The following is a 19453-nucleotide window of genomic DNA, read 5'->3' as shown; positions in this document are numbered from 1 at the left end:
TTTCCCCAATCCAGATCACATCTTGGAGCACTCAGAGGATGATACAAAGTCACTGTTTGTCATCATTAAGGTGTCTTCCCCTTGTGACGCTTCCATTATTCATGTTTGAAATGTGATTTTGTCTGTCTCGCGGTAGGCCAACGAAGGTCTCACTGCGCCCTTTGTCTGTCTGTCTGACTACAGATCATCAGTGACCTCATGTTTTTCCGAGGCACTCAGAAGAAGGATTTCGACTCTCGCTGGAAAAGCTTCACTCTCGTCAAGAAGTCCATGGAAAACAGGGTGAGTTGGAAAAGAGCACAAGGCTGCTGTTTGTTGTCGCTTTGAATGAGTCTTTTACAGGACGCGTATTAAATATGTCGCCTTTCTCTCCGCAGCTTCACGGGAAGAAGCGGCACATCAGAGCGCTGCTCATTGACCGCGTCTTGCTGCAACATGAGGTTTGTTTACGTCACTTTCAGACGGTGCAAATTCACACCAAATGTTATTTCATGTGTTTTCGAAACTGCAGTCTCACACACACATAAGACCTAATGAACAAAACTCTTGAGGCTTTTGGCTGCTCTGCCTGACACAACCTTCAACATTCATATGGGCTTTGGGGCTGACATCAGAGGTACAAATGTCCTCCAAACTGGCTGGGAAGTTTCAGGTCATAAGTTCTCTTTAATTACTTCTGTTCGACCCCCATCCCTGTGTGAGAACAATATATATGACATCATAACAAAATAAGATCATTATGATGGAATAGAATACAATTTACAACTGTTAACTTCATTGTAATCTTAACCATTACACTAGCCATGATTATCACAGCTTTTTTGTTATTTTAAACATGTATTTCCAAATACTAACTGACAATAACTATAATTGAACTGAGCTCTTTAAACTATAGTGCAATAGTAATAATAATAATAATTTTATTTGTGGGCTCACCACCTGCAGGAAGGTTCTTAATCGGTGCATTGTGATCTGGGTGACAGTGCTCAGACTGCCACCCCCGTGACCCGGAAACGGATAAGCGGAAGAAAATGAATGAATGAATGAATGAATGAATGAATGAATGACTTTTAAGAAAGTTACAAATTGTTACAACAGAACAAACCCCTTGAAAAGATACAATTTAATAAAATATATTTTAAAACAGTAGAAATGCAATGTCATATTGAGACATAATTGACTTTATTTACAGGAATGATGCCTGATTTTGTCTGAAATGTCATGTCATATCTGACAGAAAGAACTTGTTATCCGGTATTTATCAATCTGGTTCCTGGCATCAGTAAAGGAGACCTGCCTGAGAACTATAATTTGTTCATATAGAATAAAACATCCTCTCCTTAAAAGTAATCACTGAAATCTTAAAGTAATTTCTAAAATGTACTGTCTGTCAGTGCATTAAATGCTAATAATAATAATAATAAAACAATAAAAAATACTTGTATTACATTTTAGTTTCGAGATGTAACCATTTGTCAGTTTATCAGTTCACTAAAAATATCTTCAATCTATTCTTGAATTTATATCTTTTTTTAAATATATTTGAATGCTTGATCAAGGCAAAACATGGCTTTTCAGGTTTTATTTCAGGCTCTGGGATACACTAGTCAGCACTTTCACAATTTTTCTGACTTTAAATACGTCTTCTATAAATCTTAATTTGACCCAAAATGCCACTTTTCACTGTCTGGCTCAAATACCCGAATATATTGAAGTTATGTGTTGAAAATGGTGTTTTTGTGTGAACAGATGAGGAAGCTGGTGGTGGAGGGAGGTGAATATAAAGTGGTTCATCAAGAGCTGCTCTGTGATCTGCTGCTGCTTTCGACCAGCACGTACAGTCAGGTAATCCCCCCCCCCCCCCCCCCCCAAAAAAAAAACAAAACAGAGAACCTATGTATGTTCATTACTAAATTTTAATCGGCACAACTGATGGAATAAACATGAGCATCTCCGGTGACGTTCAGATCAATTTCAAAAATATCAACCCACATCTGAGTGTGCATTTGTGACCTTGCAGGTACGCAGCAAGGCACAGAATGTGCTGATGACTGCAATGAACACCTACAGCTTCTCATACAGAGACCTGATTCCTCGAATCTCACAACTCATATCACCACAACACACCACCGGCACAGAGCAGCAGTTCAAGGTATGCACACGTGCACACATAAACATACATTTAAGGTAAGCACACGTTTAATTTAACATAACACCTGAACATGCACAGACATACAAATAAACACACATGCACCTATAGCATACGCCCACTGGTCTCTCTCCGTGGTCCTGAAACTCAAAGGTTGCGTCTTCATTATGCATTTCATGACTATTTGGCTTCCTGCACTGGTTGTATGCAGCGTTCAGCACAAGTTTTAACGCTATAAGCAAGTAGGTCGTGCCCTATCCTACATATTTTCTCTTTTCTCTTCTTCCGCTGCCGCTTACTGCCTGAAGTTTGCTGACCAGTTTTTGCTGACTACCCTCGGGGCTAGGCAGACAGAGGGTGAGAGGGCATCTCGTGTCAGGGCACCAACATGCTGGCAAACTCTGATACTGAAAAAAACAAATTTTTCTTTTTTCTTTTAATGGCTTCTCTGCCTTCTTCTAATTAGAAATCAGTTTCTTTGGATAATGTACAATGTTTTGCATCATCTTTTGAATGCATTGTTTAAAAACAATAAGGGTCATTACTGATATGTTACCCAGTGCCGTGCTAACTCTCTGCAATGTTGCTGCAAAACTGCTGAAAGGAGAACTAAATAATTGCACACAAAAAGCCTTGGCAGTCATAATGTGAGCAGAAAACATGACATGTTTGTGTGTGTCAGGCTGAGCCTGTGTGGCCCTGGTATGATGAAAATCTGTCCAAATAATAAACATTTTTCTTATGTAACCCAGGATTACGCCTTCAAAAATTAACATGCATATTTCAGCAATGATGTGCAGTTTGCATGTTCTCTCTGGAGTAAATGGGTTTTCTCCAGGTACTCCGGTTTCATTACACGGTCTAAAATTACACGTTTGAGGTTAATTGGTGACCCCATGCCCTGTGATGGACTGGCGGCCTGTCCAGGGTACACCCTGCCTTCACCCCATAGCTCGATGGGAAAAAAACAACCACATACTGTACGGGACTTAGGGTTTGCCAGTTCCCAGCTGATTATTGGCGAAAGCAGGTCACACAACGGGCTGGTCGCCAGTCCATCGCAAGACAAATCCAGAGACAGACAGTCTCGCACCCTCACAGACAAAGCTACTGCCAGTTCAGGGTCACCAATTAACCTCAAAGGCATGCTTTTGGACAGTAGAAGGAATCTCACATTTGTGAATAAATATTTTGTTGCGGGAGCTTCGAAATACTACAGAAAAAAAAAAAACTCGTACTGCCGGAGGTATGTAACACAGAAAGACCTCCAAGCTTACACCACTGCACCATCATGTCACCCCAAATCTTGTAGTGCTCCAAAGTTTAGAAGAAATGAAGAACTTACCCCTCATCTTTTCTGTAGCATTCTACCAGAATACAATACTCATATATCAAAGTGAATGAAGTCCATGCCTACTTGGTTGCGTTTATTCAGCCTGTTTTGGCATTTTAATTGGAAAAAAAAGAAAAGAAAAGAAAACTAGGGATGAAGGTGACTGACAACAGTTTGAACACAAACATCTTCTCAATAAAGTGTGATCACATGACATTTCTTGACTTTGAGATTATTCTTGCTGTGAAGATTCCTCTCCAGTGTCCTTATGAGTCAGCGAAAAGGCCACATTTCTCTGAGACTTTTACAAGAGCCTTTAAAATGAGATGGACCCTGCCAGCTGCTTCTGACGCACAGGCTGGAAGAAATACCGCCTCCGAACTGAAACCAGGCATAAAAGGGTTCATTTGCAGGTTCTAATATACGTGTGTGTGTGTGTGTGTGTGCGTGTGTGTGTGTGTGTGTGTGTGTGTGTGTGTGTGTGTGTGTGTGTGTGTGTGTGTGTGTGTGTGTGTGTGTGTGTGTGTGTGTGTGTGTGTGTGTGTGTGTGTGTGTGTGTGTGTGTGTGTGTGTGTCAGGGAGCCTTGTACTGCCTCCTGGGTGCACACAGTGGTGTCTGCCTGGCCAGTGCACGAGACTGGGACTGTGTCGGGGAGGTGTGGCCCGCTCTTGTCCGCTGCGGCTTGTCCTCATCCATAACCCTGGAGAAACCGTCCATTGGTCGACTGCTCGATGACGTCACTGACAGGATTCATCGCCAGCACGACACCATCGGGATCTACTTCATTGTGAGGGTCAAGACCACCAACTGGTCAATGTACAACACTCCTTATAGCGTTCATCTTTATAATGGTGTTTAACCTGCAGGTGTCTGAAGGATGTGTGGAGGTAGCCAATCAAATCGCAAAATCTGAAAACCCCTCGCCGTGTTTAGGGGCGCCTTCTGTGGAGGCGTTAAAGGAGGGCATTCAACGTCAGCGAATCAGAAATGTAGTTGCTGCACGGTAGGAATAGAAAGACTTTTTCATTCAAAAAGTATAACTTGAAAAAAGTTATAATAGCGTCTTAGTTTGTATTGATTTGTTTATTGGACTAGTAGTTGAATAATACCCCTCACAGACTGCTGTTGTTGTTTCACAGGAAATATGAGAAACTTGTCAATGACCTCTTGGACTGCCTTGAGGACAGAGACTTGTAAGTTTTTTTTTGCACCTTCATATGTGTTATGCATTCACAACTAGTTGGAAGATGTTCACTACAAAATCTAAATGCAACAACTGGATGAGGAAATAAATAAAAAATAAAATGCTGATAGTTAACAGTGGGAAGTAAGAGCCTACATGGAATCTATCATGTTTATTCTCCAGTGTCTTTTTAATCTTTTCATTTTCCTTTGGGAGCAGATTGAAAGTTCAATTTATAGACAAAACATTTCATGGAATGCAGAGCGGTGTAGTGATTAGCACTTCTGCCTCACACTGGGAAATCCTCTGGGTCACGTCTGGTTTGGGCCTTTTGTTGTGGAGTTTGCATGTTGTCTTGTCCTTAGTCTAAAAGATGGATGAATTAAGAAGTTTCACTAAAGTTTCCACCAAAAGGATATTTGATCCTGGAGCAGCATTAAATAAACAACATTTTTGTTGATGAGATAATGCATAAATAGGACTGAAGAAAAAAAAAAATAGGTTTAGTGGATGCCCCAGTTGTTATTTATTGAGGATACATTCAAATGCAGTCCTCTCAATTGTAGTTGTAAATTTTTTTTTATTAATTTACTACATTATTGCCAAGTTACAACATTATTGGCCATTATTACATCATTGTTTGCTCTACCAGCCTCACGCCTCCTTGTCTTTTCAAACAGCAAGCTGATGATAGCGTGTGGAAACATTCACAGCGTACTCAGATTGGTTGTTTGCTCGTGTTTCAGGCCCTGGAAGTTTGAGCATATGGCCACAGACTTGTTGTCTCTCCAGCTCAGAGAAGATCACCCGCTTCCTCCCGACGCCGTCCTCTACTTCACCCAGGGCCTCGTTCACGACTCCATCAGCATTCGCAAGGTCCGCATCCGCGTGTGCCTCCACATCTCCAGGAGTTTTTGTTTATGCGCCGTGCCAATTAGCCTGGCTCTGACACCGCTCCTGTGAACCGTTGCCACACATCGCTCCCCCTGCGAGCTGAGCACAAACAGCCCTGCTCCACCACTACCCTGCTTTACTATTGTTCGGTGTAATCCCTCTCTCTGCTTTAGGTTGCAATCTCAGCACTGGCTGGTATCCTGAAACAGCTGAAAAGACCGGCAAAGAAAGTGGCTGTGAAGCTGTCAGAGATCAGTGAGTTTCTACACTCCAGCACATCTTCAAAACAAGCACACAAACACAATATAAATCCTCACATTTAGTTTTTGGAAGATGGAAGATTTCACTCCAAATATTCATGAAACAATACATCATAATACGCAGGCTGATTGTGGGAATTTACTACTGAAGGAATCATCTGCCTATGTCTCATCTGAGTTTGCCTGTTAAAATGCAAATTGAGTGAATACAGAAATGTTAAGCGTGCACTCAAATGAAACACACCCATTTGCAGTGCTGGGAATTACATGTTCTTGAGTATCGCCATTACTGTTCTTGATTACGTTGTTGAAGTTCGTAATAATGTTAGAATCACTGAAGTTTTAGTAAGTTTATTACGTGTTTCTGTTAACTATTGTAGTTCTACAGCTACGCTGTCTCGCGAGAGCCAGCTATTTCCTTTAGATTTCATTTTACTAAGCTGCTGTTTTATGGTTACTATTACATTAAACTATGTGCATTAGAGGAGGAGAGCCTCACTAATCCTGTACTGACTGAATCAACAGGATCCTAACAGGAAAAATGTCCGACTGTAAGCATCATGAATATTCAGCTGTACCTGGAATGAGTGAGCAGCATTAAATAAATGTTAGCTTCCCTTTATAAGAGCTGTCATAATGTTTGCACTTTAGTTCAGTTGTTTTGATGTTGCTGCTGCTTCTTCTCATCAATACTTAATAAAACCATTTCTTTGAAGGGCGAAGATCCACATTATAGAGTGTCTTCCTGCGAATGAACAGATGAAACATCACGTGATATGAACAGTAAACTACCTCTGTAGAAAACATGTTATTTAATGTATTTGCTAAAGGCATCAGGAAAACAATATAAAGAAGCTTAAATGTGCAGAATGGATGAAATACAATGAGAAAACTCCTCCAGGCAACTGTCTGCACTTTATGAAGACATCCCATTTCAGATTTTAGACAGAATCCAAATTCTTCTTTCACTTCACCACTCTGTAATTATATAATCGTATGGTACGTCAAAAACTAACTTCTAGTGACTTAGAACTAGTAAATAATCACTAATTTAAGTAGCTTGCATGTGCTCAGTTGTATCCAGGATGTTTTTATGCTATTGGTCATGAATAGTTCCAGACTCACAGCAGGAACCAACATATCATTGAGTTTGCTGAGAAATTAATTTCACATTGACAACTGATTGTGTTTCTTTCTACACTGGTACTCAGCAAATCTGACCCGGCCAGATCTCATTGGTGGGATTTGTTTAGGTTTGGTCATAGGACTGAGATTTTACAAGACTGATGCTAAAAGAGTCACAGGGAGAGAGTAGGGTGGGCTGGGAAAAATCTATAAAGGACAACAGGTGAGAGAAAAGCAGCTACAGAGAACTTAAGTATGATGCAATGTAACCGTGATGATGTAGAGCCATATGTAAGGGAATTTTCTCTTTCCAGAAGTCCGTAAATCATGATGCACTCCCCCTGTTTAATACATTTGCGTTGTGTTTGTAGGTGGTGTTGAGGATCCAGAGGGGCTGTGTGTTGGTGATCATGAGGGCAACCAGTGGCTGCAGTACGACAGCAACAACCTGCCTCTGACTGAGGAACAGTGGGACTCGCAGCACTTTGTGGAGAAGACACACTGGGGCTACTACTCATGGCCGAGGTAAAAAAAAAAAAAAAAAAACAACTCTGAGTCGAGGAGGTGGACTTAGAAACCGGGAGGCTGATTAACGGCTTGCTTGGAAGGAGCAGCTGATTGACTTAACTGCCTGGTTTATTTGATGGCCGTCTTTGTGGCTTTGTGTCTGACTGATCTGAGGGGGCTGGATGACTAGCAGAGTGTCGAACTGACTTCCTGTCATGGCCTGGCCCAGATAAGGCTGACTGAACAACTCGGTGCTTGGCCTAGATAGAAGAATTGATGTATAGGTGGAGGGTTGGATGGCTGGCTCAGTGTGCGGACGGCTTGCTGACTAACTGACTTTATAATCATTCATTTATCCTTGCTGCTTATTTGAAGACAGTACGTGTCTATCTAGATTTTCTTTTTCTTTGTGTTGTTATCTATAAATCACAGCAGCCTCTTCTTTGTCTGCCGCTCCTTTCAGAGAAATGATGATCTATGCAGCTTCTGAAAAGCCAAAAAATGACCTGCCATATGAGGAGATGAGTGAGGTGCGTTCTCACGTTGCTCCGCACACAAATCTCACAGCGAATCCCCACTATTACTACTACTACTGCTACTACTGCATATTATAACATGCGTTTTTTTGTTTGTGTCGCTCAGAGTGAAAAGATCATCTTTGAGTATTTCTCGGACCCAGAGTTTATTGACCAGTTGATGGAGTTTCTCTCTCTGGAGGACCGGAAAGGAAAAGACAGCTTCAACCCTCGACGCTTCTGTCTCTTCAAGGTGCAATTTAAATTCTCATCCCAGATCGATCTGGCAGACCTTTTACGACAGAGTGATACAACATAACACCGGTGGCCGGGGCTGATTTGAACCCCGCAGAGCTGCAATTTCTGTCGTCAATGTTTGTGATTCATGACTTTAGTTTACTTCTGTCAAACAAATGACTGTAATCTGTCTTTTTTTTCTGGTCAGCCAAAAGAAAATGTCTTTGTTTCTTCCATGACAAAAACACCCGCATTTCCCGTTTGATCGACAGGGGCTATTTCGTAACTATGGTGACATGTTCCTGCCGTTACTATGGCCTCACCTCGAGCAGCTTGCCGGTGACCCCCATGAGAGCTCGCAGCGCTGCGTGTGTGAGATTACTGCAGGACTAATCAGAGGCAGCAAACTCTGGAGTTTCAGCAAGGTGCGGGAGACACTCACACAGCCGCAAACATACACACTGTGCCGCTTTTCGATAAGAAAAGTCAATATTAATAATAAAAAAAAAAAAAAAAAACTTTCATTATTGTGCGTATGTTTGTGTGCGTGCGTGCTCAGGTGGACCGGCTCTGGCAGCTTTTGTGCCCTTTGATGAGGACAGCATTAACCAACATCACAGTGGAAACCTACACAGACTGGGGCACCTGCATCGCGACTGCTTGTGTGAGTTGCTCATACGCATACAAATACGCCACACAAAGTGCAGCTTAGGGCTTATTAAAGGGAAGTCTGAGTAGATCTCTTTTTGTGAGGAGTAAAAACACAAAATAAACCAAAAAAGAAGCACCTATACAGTATAATAATTTTTAATACATAAAGCCCTAACCCTAAACTCCCACACCATTGATTTCTGGCTAATCCTGAAGTAAAGCAGTTCATGAAGTGATATAGATCTACTGTTTATTGCTTTATTAAAAACTTTATAATACTTCTATCCTGCATTTAAAACGTATTTACTATTTGATTTCTTCCCAAGAGTAAATTAAACATGGCATGTTATGAAATATTAGTCTGACTCTCCTATACATCCATCCATCCATCCATCCATCCATCCATCCATTGTCCGGGTCGCGGAGGCAGCAGACTAAAGCAGGGATGCCCAGCCTTCCCTCGCCCCAGACACTTCTTCCAGCTCTTCCGGTGGGACCCCAAGGCGTTCCCAGGACAGCCGGGAGACATAGTCTCTCCAGCGTGTCCTAGGTCTGCCCCGAGGCCTCCTACCGGAGGGACATGCTCGGAACACCTCCCTAGGGAGGCGTCCGGGGGGCATACAAAACAGATGCCTGAGCCACCTCAGCTGGCTCCTCTCGATTATGGAGGAGCAGCGGTTCTACTCCGAGCTCCTCCCTGGTGACTGAGCTCCTCTCCGTATACATATGTGCTTTATTTGTAGCATCTAATCATCTCTTTTCCTGAGGTAGCATTCAAACATTCCTAAAATTGTTGTTTCCTAAACTCTTTATAAAGTATTCATTGAAATGTTACATCCCAGAATGTTATCTAAAGATTTTGTGCCATTAAAAATAACACATTTGACTAATTAAAGCTTAAAAAGTTAAGGATACATTACTCTATTACAGTATATGATGCATTATTTGGAAAGAAATCCTAACTGTGACTTACTAGAAGCGTTGGACCTTTTTTTTTTAAAACATACACTTGTTTCATTTGTTTTTCACAGATTATAAAATGTGCTTGTTAAATTCATCAATCAGGTGAACTGACTGAAAGGAAAAGATGCTTTTCTACGACAGTACCCTTTTCAATGATTAACATAACAGTTCAATCATGGATTCTTTGAGTTTTATCAATGTACAATGACATTGTACCAGAAGTAGTAAATAACAAATCCACCTCTAAGGTTGAAGTTAAAGGTTGGTAGTCCTGCTTTATATTGTCCATTACTTGCTCAACTAATAGTATTTCTCCTTCTGTTGAGCTGTTTGTACATCTACTAAATCTATATATGTTGGCAATATTAGTAACCATATATTGAACTACTTTCAACGAGAGAGCTGTGTTTACTCTGGATTATTTGTTATCTACTTTTTTCGAACTATATTGCAATCCATTTTCCACAATTCATTTGTGTCTAAAAACTGATACAAGCCCATATTCATCTTGAATATGACTGCATCTTTTCACCTATAAAACACATTATACTTTTAGTTTTTCTCTTATTTTTAAAGAGGCTATATTGCCAGTGTTGTTTTGAACCAGGGACTTCTCTCCTTCCTTCAGGGGAAAAGGATGAGCGGAAGTATATACACGCATATTCTCAGTATATATGGGCAAATTGCCTTCCTGAAATAGTTTTCCTTAAAGTATTTTGTGCTGGATGTTATCCGACAGGAGGGCAGGGACCCCAGAAAGCTCCACTGGCTGTTGGAGCTGCTGATGGAGAGCCCCCTCAGCGGAGAGGGCGGCTCATTCAGAGATGCCAGGTACGTCGGGTGTGTGTCCATGTGCATGATCGTCTTCATGTGTGCACAGCGTGTGTTCATGTCGTCTCCGATATTTCTGAGGTTTCTGATTTCAGGCTGCGGTGGTAACCCGAGCTGACAAGCTCTGAGCCTATGTGCCGCAGTAACATAACAGCCCCCCTCCACACCTTTCCCCCCCTCCCTCCCTCTTTGTCTCTGTCAGTTTGCTGTATGTGCTTCAGGGAGGTCTGGCCCAGCAGCAGTGGAGAATTTCTGAACTGCTACACAGGCTGCTTGCTTACCTGGAGCCCAAACTCACCCAGGTGTATAAAAACGTCCGGGAGCGCATCGGCAGGTACCGAATCACCTCGTCTTCCCTGGATTACTTGATCAGATTTAAATATCATTGTGTGCGGGTCCGCCTGTGTGTCTTTTTTCTCTTTATTTAAGACACTTGTTTCTGTTGTCCCTCCATCCTTGCCTGCTCTCCCTCTGTCTCTCTCTCTCGCTCTCTCTCCTCATCTCTCTCTAGTGTCCTGACCTATATCTTCATGATCGACGTGGCCCTGCCCCACACTCGGCCCACCTCCTCCCCCCACGTGGCAGAATTCATCACCCGGGTCCTTGAACGGCTCAAGCCCCTCACATCGGAGCCGGAAATCCACAACCACGTCCACGAGGAGAACACCCAGGAGACAGACAAGCGCACCCAGGCTGTCAAACTGCTCAAGACGGGTCAGAATGTGGATGCGAGCATGTGCAGTGTGTGTTGGATGGACATGGTGAAGGCCCGGGATGAGAACATATACACACATATATACCGTGACAGCTTGGTGAAGTAGACCGACAATACTGAAGGCAGCTCAAACACGATGTGACTCACTTTTGAGCTCACCTTTCAAATATACTTCTAAGCGTAGTGACGTGTCGATCGAAGGCAAACGTCAAGGATGTCTGTTTAAGCATTTCAAAACGAAGTTATGGAAAAGAGTTTAAACTCAATATTTGGGAGGCTGCCTCTAAAGGAATATATAATTTGTACAGGCCCCACAGGGCGATGCTTTGAACCAAAGTTTATCATTGATTTAATTTTTCTCTCAGTTTCTGGCTGGTCAGGCTGATAGCAGTTTTTCCACATTGTGATCGCTTTGTTTTTTCGGCTGTTTTGTTCAACAGCTTAGATACACACAGAATGCTATAATCGTTATGGACTTAACTCAAATCTCACACTTTTAACTGGCTCATCCACATTCTAAAATGTCATGTTACTCACTATTACAACAAAGCTAGATTGAGAGATTCTCACTGAGATTGACCTTTCACCTGTGTGATGTCATATTAGGACCACAGCAACTCATTACTGTTGTTGGGTCTCAGGACGCCTCCCATCAATCATCACTCTCCTCCTGAACACCACATTTTTGACACATTTGCTCTAAACTACGAGTTATTCTCCACCATACACAACAAGTAATAAGTTAGTATTTCGTCAATATGAAAGTAAAGAAACTGTCTATCATAAGCAACTCAGCTGCAACTTTAAGTGAGGTTATTGTTCCTTAATTTTGTCGTGTTCAAAATCTGTAGAGCTATAGAGCTGCAGTTTATTGGAGCATCTCAATAAACCCGAACCAGCAACATTAACCTCAGTACGTGTGATGCATTCAAGACCCTGAGTAAATGTAAGCTTGCCATTAAAAAGAGTTGTTTGCTGAGGTCTGCATGTTGTTATTATATCTTATAGCACATAAATCTCTTTTCTTTCAAGAAGTGCTCGTGTGTCGCAGCAATACTAGATTAGTCTTTGTGAACGCAGTTGTATTAATAAAGACTGTCTAAATTAATGAAGAATTATCACCTTTAAAAGAAACTCAATACTACTTGTGTTGACATATATTGTTGAATCTGCAATACATTTTCACTTTACCGGATACAAAACAATACACACAAGCTCTGAACTCTGACAGTCTTGAACTTTATCCCCACTCTCACCCCTCTAGTCCTGTTTTGCATCAAGATGAGCAACTTGTGCATAAATTACTTTTTATGGTCTTTTTTTTTTCTTTTCCAAAGCCAGACTTTATCCTCTTCATATATAATCCCAAAAACATAAATGTGAAGTTCCATATTCCCTTACTCCCTTGGAGGACATTTCCCATCTGCTTTCATGTGTGTGTTCGAGTGTTCGTGTGTGTATGCTCTTGTTCACCAACGGCTGAATTTAGATCTCATTTTTTCGTGCTAATATTTTCACATTGTCGCTCTTTCAGTTTCTGTCATTACTCTAATCTCCATTACACAGACAAATATCTGGTTATGGAATTATACAAGTCATTAGATACTAAATCATGATAGATTGTGTTTTATTACCGGAGCAATGCAGTAAGGTCACAGCAGCAAGTCTCTCTTTCTTATTATTTGGCAGGAACCCAGAATCACTCCTGCATGTACGGATTGTGTGTGTGTGTGCTGTTTGCAGTGTTAAAATGGTTGATGGCGAGTGCTGGGCGAACTTTCACCACTCCTGTTCAGCAGCAGCTTCAACTCCTGCCTCTACTCTTCAAGGTAAGAGCACACACACACACACGGACACACACGCACACACACACACACACACACACACACACACACACACACACACACACACACACACACACACACACACACACACACACACAGGTCCCAGCACAGCATTATTACCCACTCAATCTTACTTGCCCATTAAACTCAATTTCTCTCTTCATTTACTCAAAATGGTGTGTTGCTGTGTGTCTTCCTACCACTCTCCACCCCCCCCCCCCCCACTCTCTCTCTTGCTGTTTCTCTCTCCCTGCAGATTGCCCCGGTGGAGATTGATGAGAGCTATGATGAGATGAAGCAGGATGCACGCACGTGTCTCTCTCTCATGTCCCAGGGCCTGCTGTATCCTGAGCACATCCCTCTGGTTCTGGCAGCACTCGAAGAGGTAATATGGACACACATATATACACAAAGATACTCATAACAACTCACAGATACACACACACACACACACACACACACACACACACACACACACACACACACACACACACACACACACACACACACACACACTGCCCCACCTGCCTGCTGTCAGCTTTCCAAGCCTAACGCTGCCCAAGGTGTTGTGTTAGACTAAAAACAACCTACGCTAATTTAATTTGCTTTCTTTGTACTGCTTGCAGTAGTTTAGCAGGTAGATTTTTATGTGAACGGCACCCCTGTTGAAAAATGTAATCGTAAATCCTTTTCGAAAAACTTCCCATCGTGTTTCAAGTTTCATATTTTATGGTAAATGGAATAAGCATTGCAGTGACATGTCTTGGTCTTACCTCCACCCAGGCCGTAAGGCAGGATAGGTTGTGCTGCACATGCCTTTAATCAAATTGTTTCATTGCTCACTTTCCTGTAGTGAGTCATATAATTAAATGAAAGCAATTCTCATACAGTCTGTGTATATTTAAGGCAGCTGACTATGGGTGAAGGTAGGTTACACCCTGGACAGATCACCAGTCCATCACAAGGAAAACAATCAGTCTTACACCCACTCCTACAGGCATTTTCACAATCACCAATTTGCCTCAAACACATGTTTTTAGGACTGTGGGGGAAAATCCACACGCAGAGAAAAAATGAAATCTTCAAAAGAGTACAGCAGAGAACCCAGGAAATGAACCACAGGAGTTAAACAGACAAGCCAACGGCAGAGTAATAATACACACATACAAGGGGAGTGAAATCACACACAGCAGGCACAATCAGAGGCTGGGAAAATCAAAAGGTGAATCACATACCCACACTGAGACAGGGGTGACAAGAGAAATCAGACAGAACTTAAACAGAAAACATGAAGGAACTGACATGAGGAATGAACTAGAAACAGTCTTGGCAAACTAGAAATACAAAAAAAAGCAATAATTGGACCAAAAGTACAAAGGAATTATGAAACTTCAGAAAAGAGAATTAGGGAAACACAACCAGATCCTGACGTGTGGTAACTTCTCAGGTCCAATCTGATAGGAAGCTTGTTAAAGTTACAGAGAATTCTCTTAATGGAAAAAAAAGACTACTGCATTAAAATCCTGCTGCCAATTAGACTCACCACAAGATCAGTGATTTCCACAAAATGTGGCCACCTTACCACTACCAAAACATTTTTAGAACATTTTTCTCTCCTCTTTATTTTTCTATTTTATATTATTGTCAATTTGCTTCATTGTTTTGAAAATGACTGCAACCTGTTGCACAGTTTCCATGCTGCACTTCCTTTTTAATTTAAAGGAATCAAATGAAAATGTGGCTTTGTTGAAAGTCCATGGTACAAATCTTGTAGTTAACAATTTAGAAAAGTAACAAAAACGTTTCATAGTCAATAGAGTTGATTTGGCTGAAGCTAAAGAGATTTAATCTAATTTAAGAAAAAAATAATACACTTTCTCGCCCATCTTTATGGTGGAGCAAGATCAGTGTCACAGCGAAGTTATCTTAATGAATGCACCAAATGACTACAAAAAAATTTGTTAACCGTGACATTTTCAGCCATCTGCCGGCTCCAGTGTTGGTTTTAGGGAAGCTTTAAAGCCCTAAGAGTGCCCTTGGTGCGGTATCTTCCTCTGCAAGCAGGTGAATCCTGTTTACAAAAAAAGTGCCGAACTATCGGTGCTAACCTGCGCTGAAGTTGGAGACAGCTACCTGGAGGTTTTCTTTCAGTAGAGTCCCAGCTCTGAAAACTGTCTGCTTGTTTAGTGGGAAAATGATTTTCTGTAAGGATCCATCAATAGAATCCTCAGTGCACACACCAAAAGGTTTTCATGTGAGTCCGGCATGCCAGATGTAATTTGCTGTTTTCAAGAAACCCTGTCTGCTGTGAAGTCGTTGCCATCTGTGTACTGAGCGCTCTGGAGCCTATACCGTGAATCACTGGGAGTCCTTAATGGTTTGCAGGCCTGTGTACTAATACATGCAATGTAAATGTGAGACGTTTTCCTCATCATTTCTCGCTATTGTCCATTAAAAGAAAAAATGCACCAAGTTTGACCGACAGTGCTGTTTTCTGTCATGCTTGGCTTTATGAAAGGCTGGTTCGGATTAAAATATTTCAATTGTGTCAACATATTCACACATTTTCTAAAGGATTGTTGTATCTGAAGGGTTTTCTTGTTGTACTTGAAACGAACGCACAATTTAATTGCCTCATAAACCGATACAAAATTAACTTCCTCACAGAAGCTAATAACTTGTGCACATAACATATAGACCCTGCGTACACACACATAATAGCTTGTGTCCACAGCATATTTCGTTTGCAGAAGATATCATCTTCTGATCCTCTGTGTGCGTCTCCGTTTCTCTCATTATCTCCTTCCTGTGCTCTCTTCCCCTCTCTGTAGATGGCGGGCAGCAGGTCATGGCATGCGCGCTTCTCTGTGTTGACCTACCTGCAGATCATGGTTTTCTACAACTTGTTTACGTTGCTCAGTGTGCCTGCTGAGGTCCTGCGCATCCGAACGCTGGTGATGCAGCTGCTGCTTGATGAGCAGCTCGAGGTGATGAAAAACGCAGCAAATGCGGGTTTAATGCAGCCAATGCAACTCCGCTAGGTGTAATTGTCAGAAGATTATAAAGGGCCTCTTATTGTTCCCTCGTCTCTTCCTCACTGAATCTTAATCCTTCTCCTCTGTTCACGGATGTTGCTTAAAAATAACAGCCTACCTCATTCCTCACTGTAGTTACAGGGATGTTGATGGAGCACCATGGCTGTCTAGCACTCCTTTGTCGGCGGTAATTTAAGTGATCTAAAAATAGCATCGTAAATCAAACTGAAGTCCCAAAAATGTGTTGATTTATTTAGACTGTTAATCCTCCAAATTACGTATCAATGTCTACACATCGAATGCAATAAAATGGACTTTACTGCTGGAGTACAGGATATATAGGCTGTGTTCATACTAAGTTACGTCAGCTTTTGTACAATCCATGTCCCACTGGTCTGGCTTTTAAGCCTTTAAACTGTCTGCCTCCATTGATCTGGATGCACAGCACAGGTGGAAATCGATAACCACTGTGCTTAAACCGTGTTGTCTAAATTACAAACACAGTTACTTCCCATAATATTTTGTTAACTGTGTGTGAGTGTACCGCAGGTGAATGTTCAGCCATTGTATCATTGTCTGTTTCAATGCATCAGACATCACTCAGCACTTATTCATAATTTATGCAAAGTGATGCAGGAAGACAGTTCTGCAAGTGAATTTTACCTCAGCTCAACTCAGCCTCTATCCCTCCTCCTCCTCTTCATCATCCTCCTCCCTCTCTGCTCATCTCTGTCCCGTGTGCCTTGTTTGCCCCTGATCTTCTTGCACTCGCTTCTTTTAATGAATTGTGTATCCGTTTCTTCCCCAAAAGCCGTCCCGTGCTCTCCGCTGCCTTCCTCTTTTGTCAGTTGTGATTTTTCAAGCGTCTGATATTCCTTATCTCTCCTGATTTGTGTTTTTTTCTTCTTTTATCCCTCTGTTGTCCTTCCCTTCCCTTCCCCTCCCTCTATCGATTCTGCCTCTCCCTGTAGGTGAGGGACATGGCATGCACCACCCTTAGTGGTTTACTGCAGTGCCAGTTCTTCCCTCTGGACTCCAGTCTGCAGACACAGCTCCAGACGCTGAGTCAGACCTGCCTCCCCAAGGCCAGGGGAGAGCTGGCCTCCACAGGTACACAAACACACATTTCCGTGCACGTCCCAGTCACACAGTGAGGCAATCACAGTAATAGTTGCCCTATTACCCTTTCTTATCCTAGGGGAATTGTGAACCTTGAAACTCCAAGGCCCATTTAAGCTCTCTCTCTCGTGTGTGTGTGTGTGTGCAGATTTAGTGCGTCGCCATGCCGGAGTGCTCGGCCTCAGTGCGTGCATCCTGTCGAGCCCCTACGACGTTCCAGACTGGATGCCTCAGATACTGATGGACCTGGGTGACCATCTCAACGACCCCCAGCCTATAGAGGTCCGCACACACTAACACACACTCGCAGCGCCGTGTATAAACATTCAGCATGGAAAACAGTGCGAGCCGAAAGAATACAATTTCATTGTCCAATTGAGGAGAAAATTGTGTCTTTGGCCTTACTTGAGGCATGAAGAACACATACAATGTAATCCGTAGTGCAGAGTGTGAATAAAACATTACCGTGTTGGGGAGCCAATGATGATGATAATTTAGTGCTTCGACTGTTGCAAAGTGAAAAGGATGACAAAGAAAATACAATAACATACAGTTGAAAAAATGCATGTGCATAAATATTTGTAACTGGATGAATCATAACGAATAATATGTGCAAATTCCAACGTATAAAATGATAGAAATAGTAACTTTCATGCAAAATAGGAACAGGAAACATATCTTGCTTTCTTCTAGGATCTAAATAATCACTTTGGGTTATTTCTTTATTTCAAATCTAACATGATTGTCGTTTTCAAGATGTTAGTGTAACACAAATGTTCACAATGTTTAAGTCATGAATACATCTTTAGTTATAGTGATCATCAGTTCATTCCTTGTTTTTTTGTCCTTGTTACCCCATCGAACCACTCACTCCAAGCTTGTTTTACTCTGAATAATTCCTTCTTTGCATATTTAAATCGTTATATCTGGCATTTTAACATTAATAAGTAACTGTTTGCTCATTAGTTTTTCATTTGTGTAAACAAATTAGACCAATGCAAAAAAGACTGTCTGAAGCTGCTGGATTGTGCTCTGCGTTTTGCAGTATTTTGTGCATATCCGGATTATCAAGAGGGAACGGGCTTTGTTTACCACTCAAATGCTGGGACTCTTCACTTTGCAAGTCATATTCAGCATTGTTCTAGTTTCCTCTATAAAACCCAAGCGTAGATTTTATTGTAAGAATAGATAATAGTGGGTGAGTGCTTTTTACTTTTTTCAATGCCCAAAACAAATGAAGCAAGAGAAAGAGCTGCTATCAACATCTTCTTTATGGCAGGAGTTTGATACAGAGTTTAATGGGAATGTTCTAATACAAAGAAGTAAGCACATCCCTCTGGGCTGATGTATATTAGTCTACAAGTTTGGCTTTGAATAACACATTACCTCTTGTTTATATATGAGCCAGATTCCTTTGGCTGGACAAATATTGGTCCTCTGGCATTGAGGTTACCAGATTGTGTTAACACACTATTAAAACTTCGTGAAGCCCTGAAATCTGAAAGACGGACTATTGAAAATGTGACTACCTGTAAAACGTTAATGGCCTGAGATGTTCTGACTTTTTGTGCAAAAGAAAGACGAAACAATGTGTTCTTTATTGATCGCCTTTGGGAAATCTCTGTGTTTAAACTCATCCTATTCATAGTTAACATCAACTAACATACCCATACAGTACGAGGGGGCAGTGGGCTGGAGACTCCAAACCCTGGAAAAGCAGCTAGATTCTCCCCATGGGGAGAAAATGCAAACTCCACATTGAAAAGCCCGGCTGAGATTTGAAACCATGATCTTCTCACAATAGAGTGACACCCACTGCTCCAGGTGACACCTCTGTGCCACCTAGAAAAGTTACATCACCACCCATCTTCTATATCACACAGATTGTCGAGGCAATAGCCTTCAAAATAAAAGAAATGGGTGTTTTTTGGGGGTCTGTTCGAGATTCCAACATGAGGCAGGAGCACTACACTACTTTGCCTTGTATTCCTCTGTAGGGGTTACATATGATAAATAATATTGGAACATGTCTGTATTTATCCTAATTACTTTAATATTTAGAGCGGCATTATTTTTTATCTTTGAGATAGG

General features: G+C 41.7%; 1 protein-coding gene across 1 annotated transcript in view; it reads left to right on the top strand.

Moving 5' to 3' along the window:
• Positions 1 to 19453, top strand: part of psme4b (proteasome activator subunit 4b) — a 40774-nt gene that overhangs the window by 20587 nt on the left and 734 nt on the right. The window contains exons 24-46 of the mRNA XM_080484825.1: positions 15 to 70; positions 184 to 282; positions 378 to 440; positions 1750 to 1845; positions 2021 to 2152; positions 4061 to 4270; positions 4350 to 4486; positions 4623 to 4676; positions 5413 to 5542; positions 5734 to 5815; positions 7317 to 7470; positions 7916 to 7982; positions 8095 to 8220; positions 8477 to 8629; positions 8764 to 8868; positions 10558 to 10649; positions 10852 to 10983; positions 11161 to 11363; positions 13108 to 13193; positions 13465 to 13593; positions 16040 to 16195; positions 17215 to 17353; positions 17511 to 17644. Of these exons, the coding sequence (XP_080340951.1) occupies positions 15 to 70; positions 184 to 282; positions 378 to 440; positions 1750 to 1845; positions 2021 to 2152; positions 4061 to 4270; positions 4350 to 4486; positions 4623 to 4676; positions 5413 to 5542; positions 5734 to 5815; positions 7317 to 7470; positions 7916 to 7982; positions 8095 to 8220; positions 8477 to 8629; positions 8764 to 8868; positions 10558 to 10649; positions 10852 to 10983; positions 11161 to 11363; positions 13108 to 13193; positions 13465 to 13593; positions 16040 to 16195; positions 17215 to 17353; positions 17511 to 17644 (2735 nt within the window). The remainder of the gene's footprint in view (positions 1 to 14; positions 71 to 183; positions 283 to 377; positions 441 to 1749; positions 1846 to 2020; positions 2153 to 4060; positions 4271 to 4349; positions 4487 to 4622; positions 4677 to 5412; positions 5543 to 5733; positions 5816 to 7316; positions 7471 to 7915; positions 7983 to 8094; positions 8221 to 8476; positions 8630 to 8763; positions 8869 to 10557; positions 10650 to 10851; positions 10984 to 11160; positions 11364 to 13107; positions 13194 to 13464; positions 13594 to 16039; positions 16196 to 17214; positions 17354 to 17510; positions 17645 to 19453) is intronic.

Source organism: Lipophrys pholis, assembly GCF_963383615.2.
Source record: "Lipophrys pholis genome assembly, chromosome: 1".
In the NCBI taxonomy this organism is placed as follows: domain Eukaryota; kingdom Metazoa; phylum Chordata; class Actinopteri; order Blenniiformes; family Blenniidae; genus Lipophrys; species Lipophrys pholis.
The sequence above is the reverse complement of the archived record's forward strand: the minus strand, read 5'-3'. Positions and strand labels throughout refer to the sequence as shown.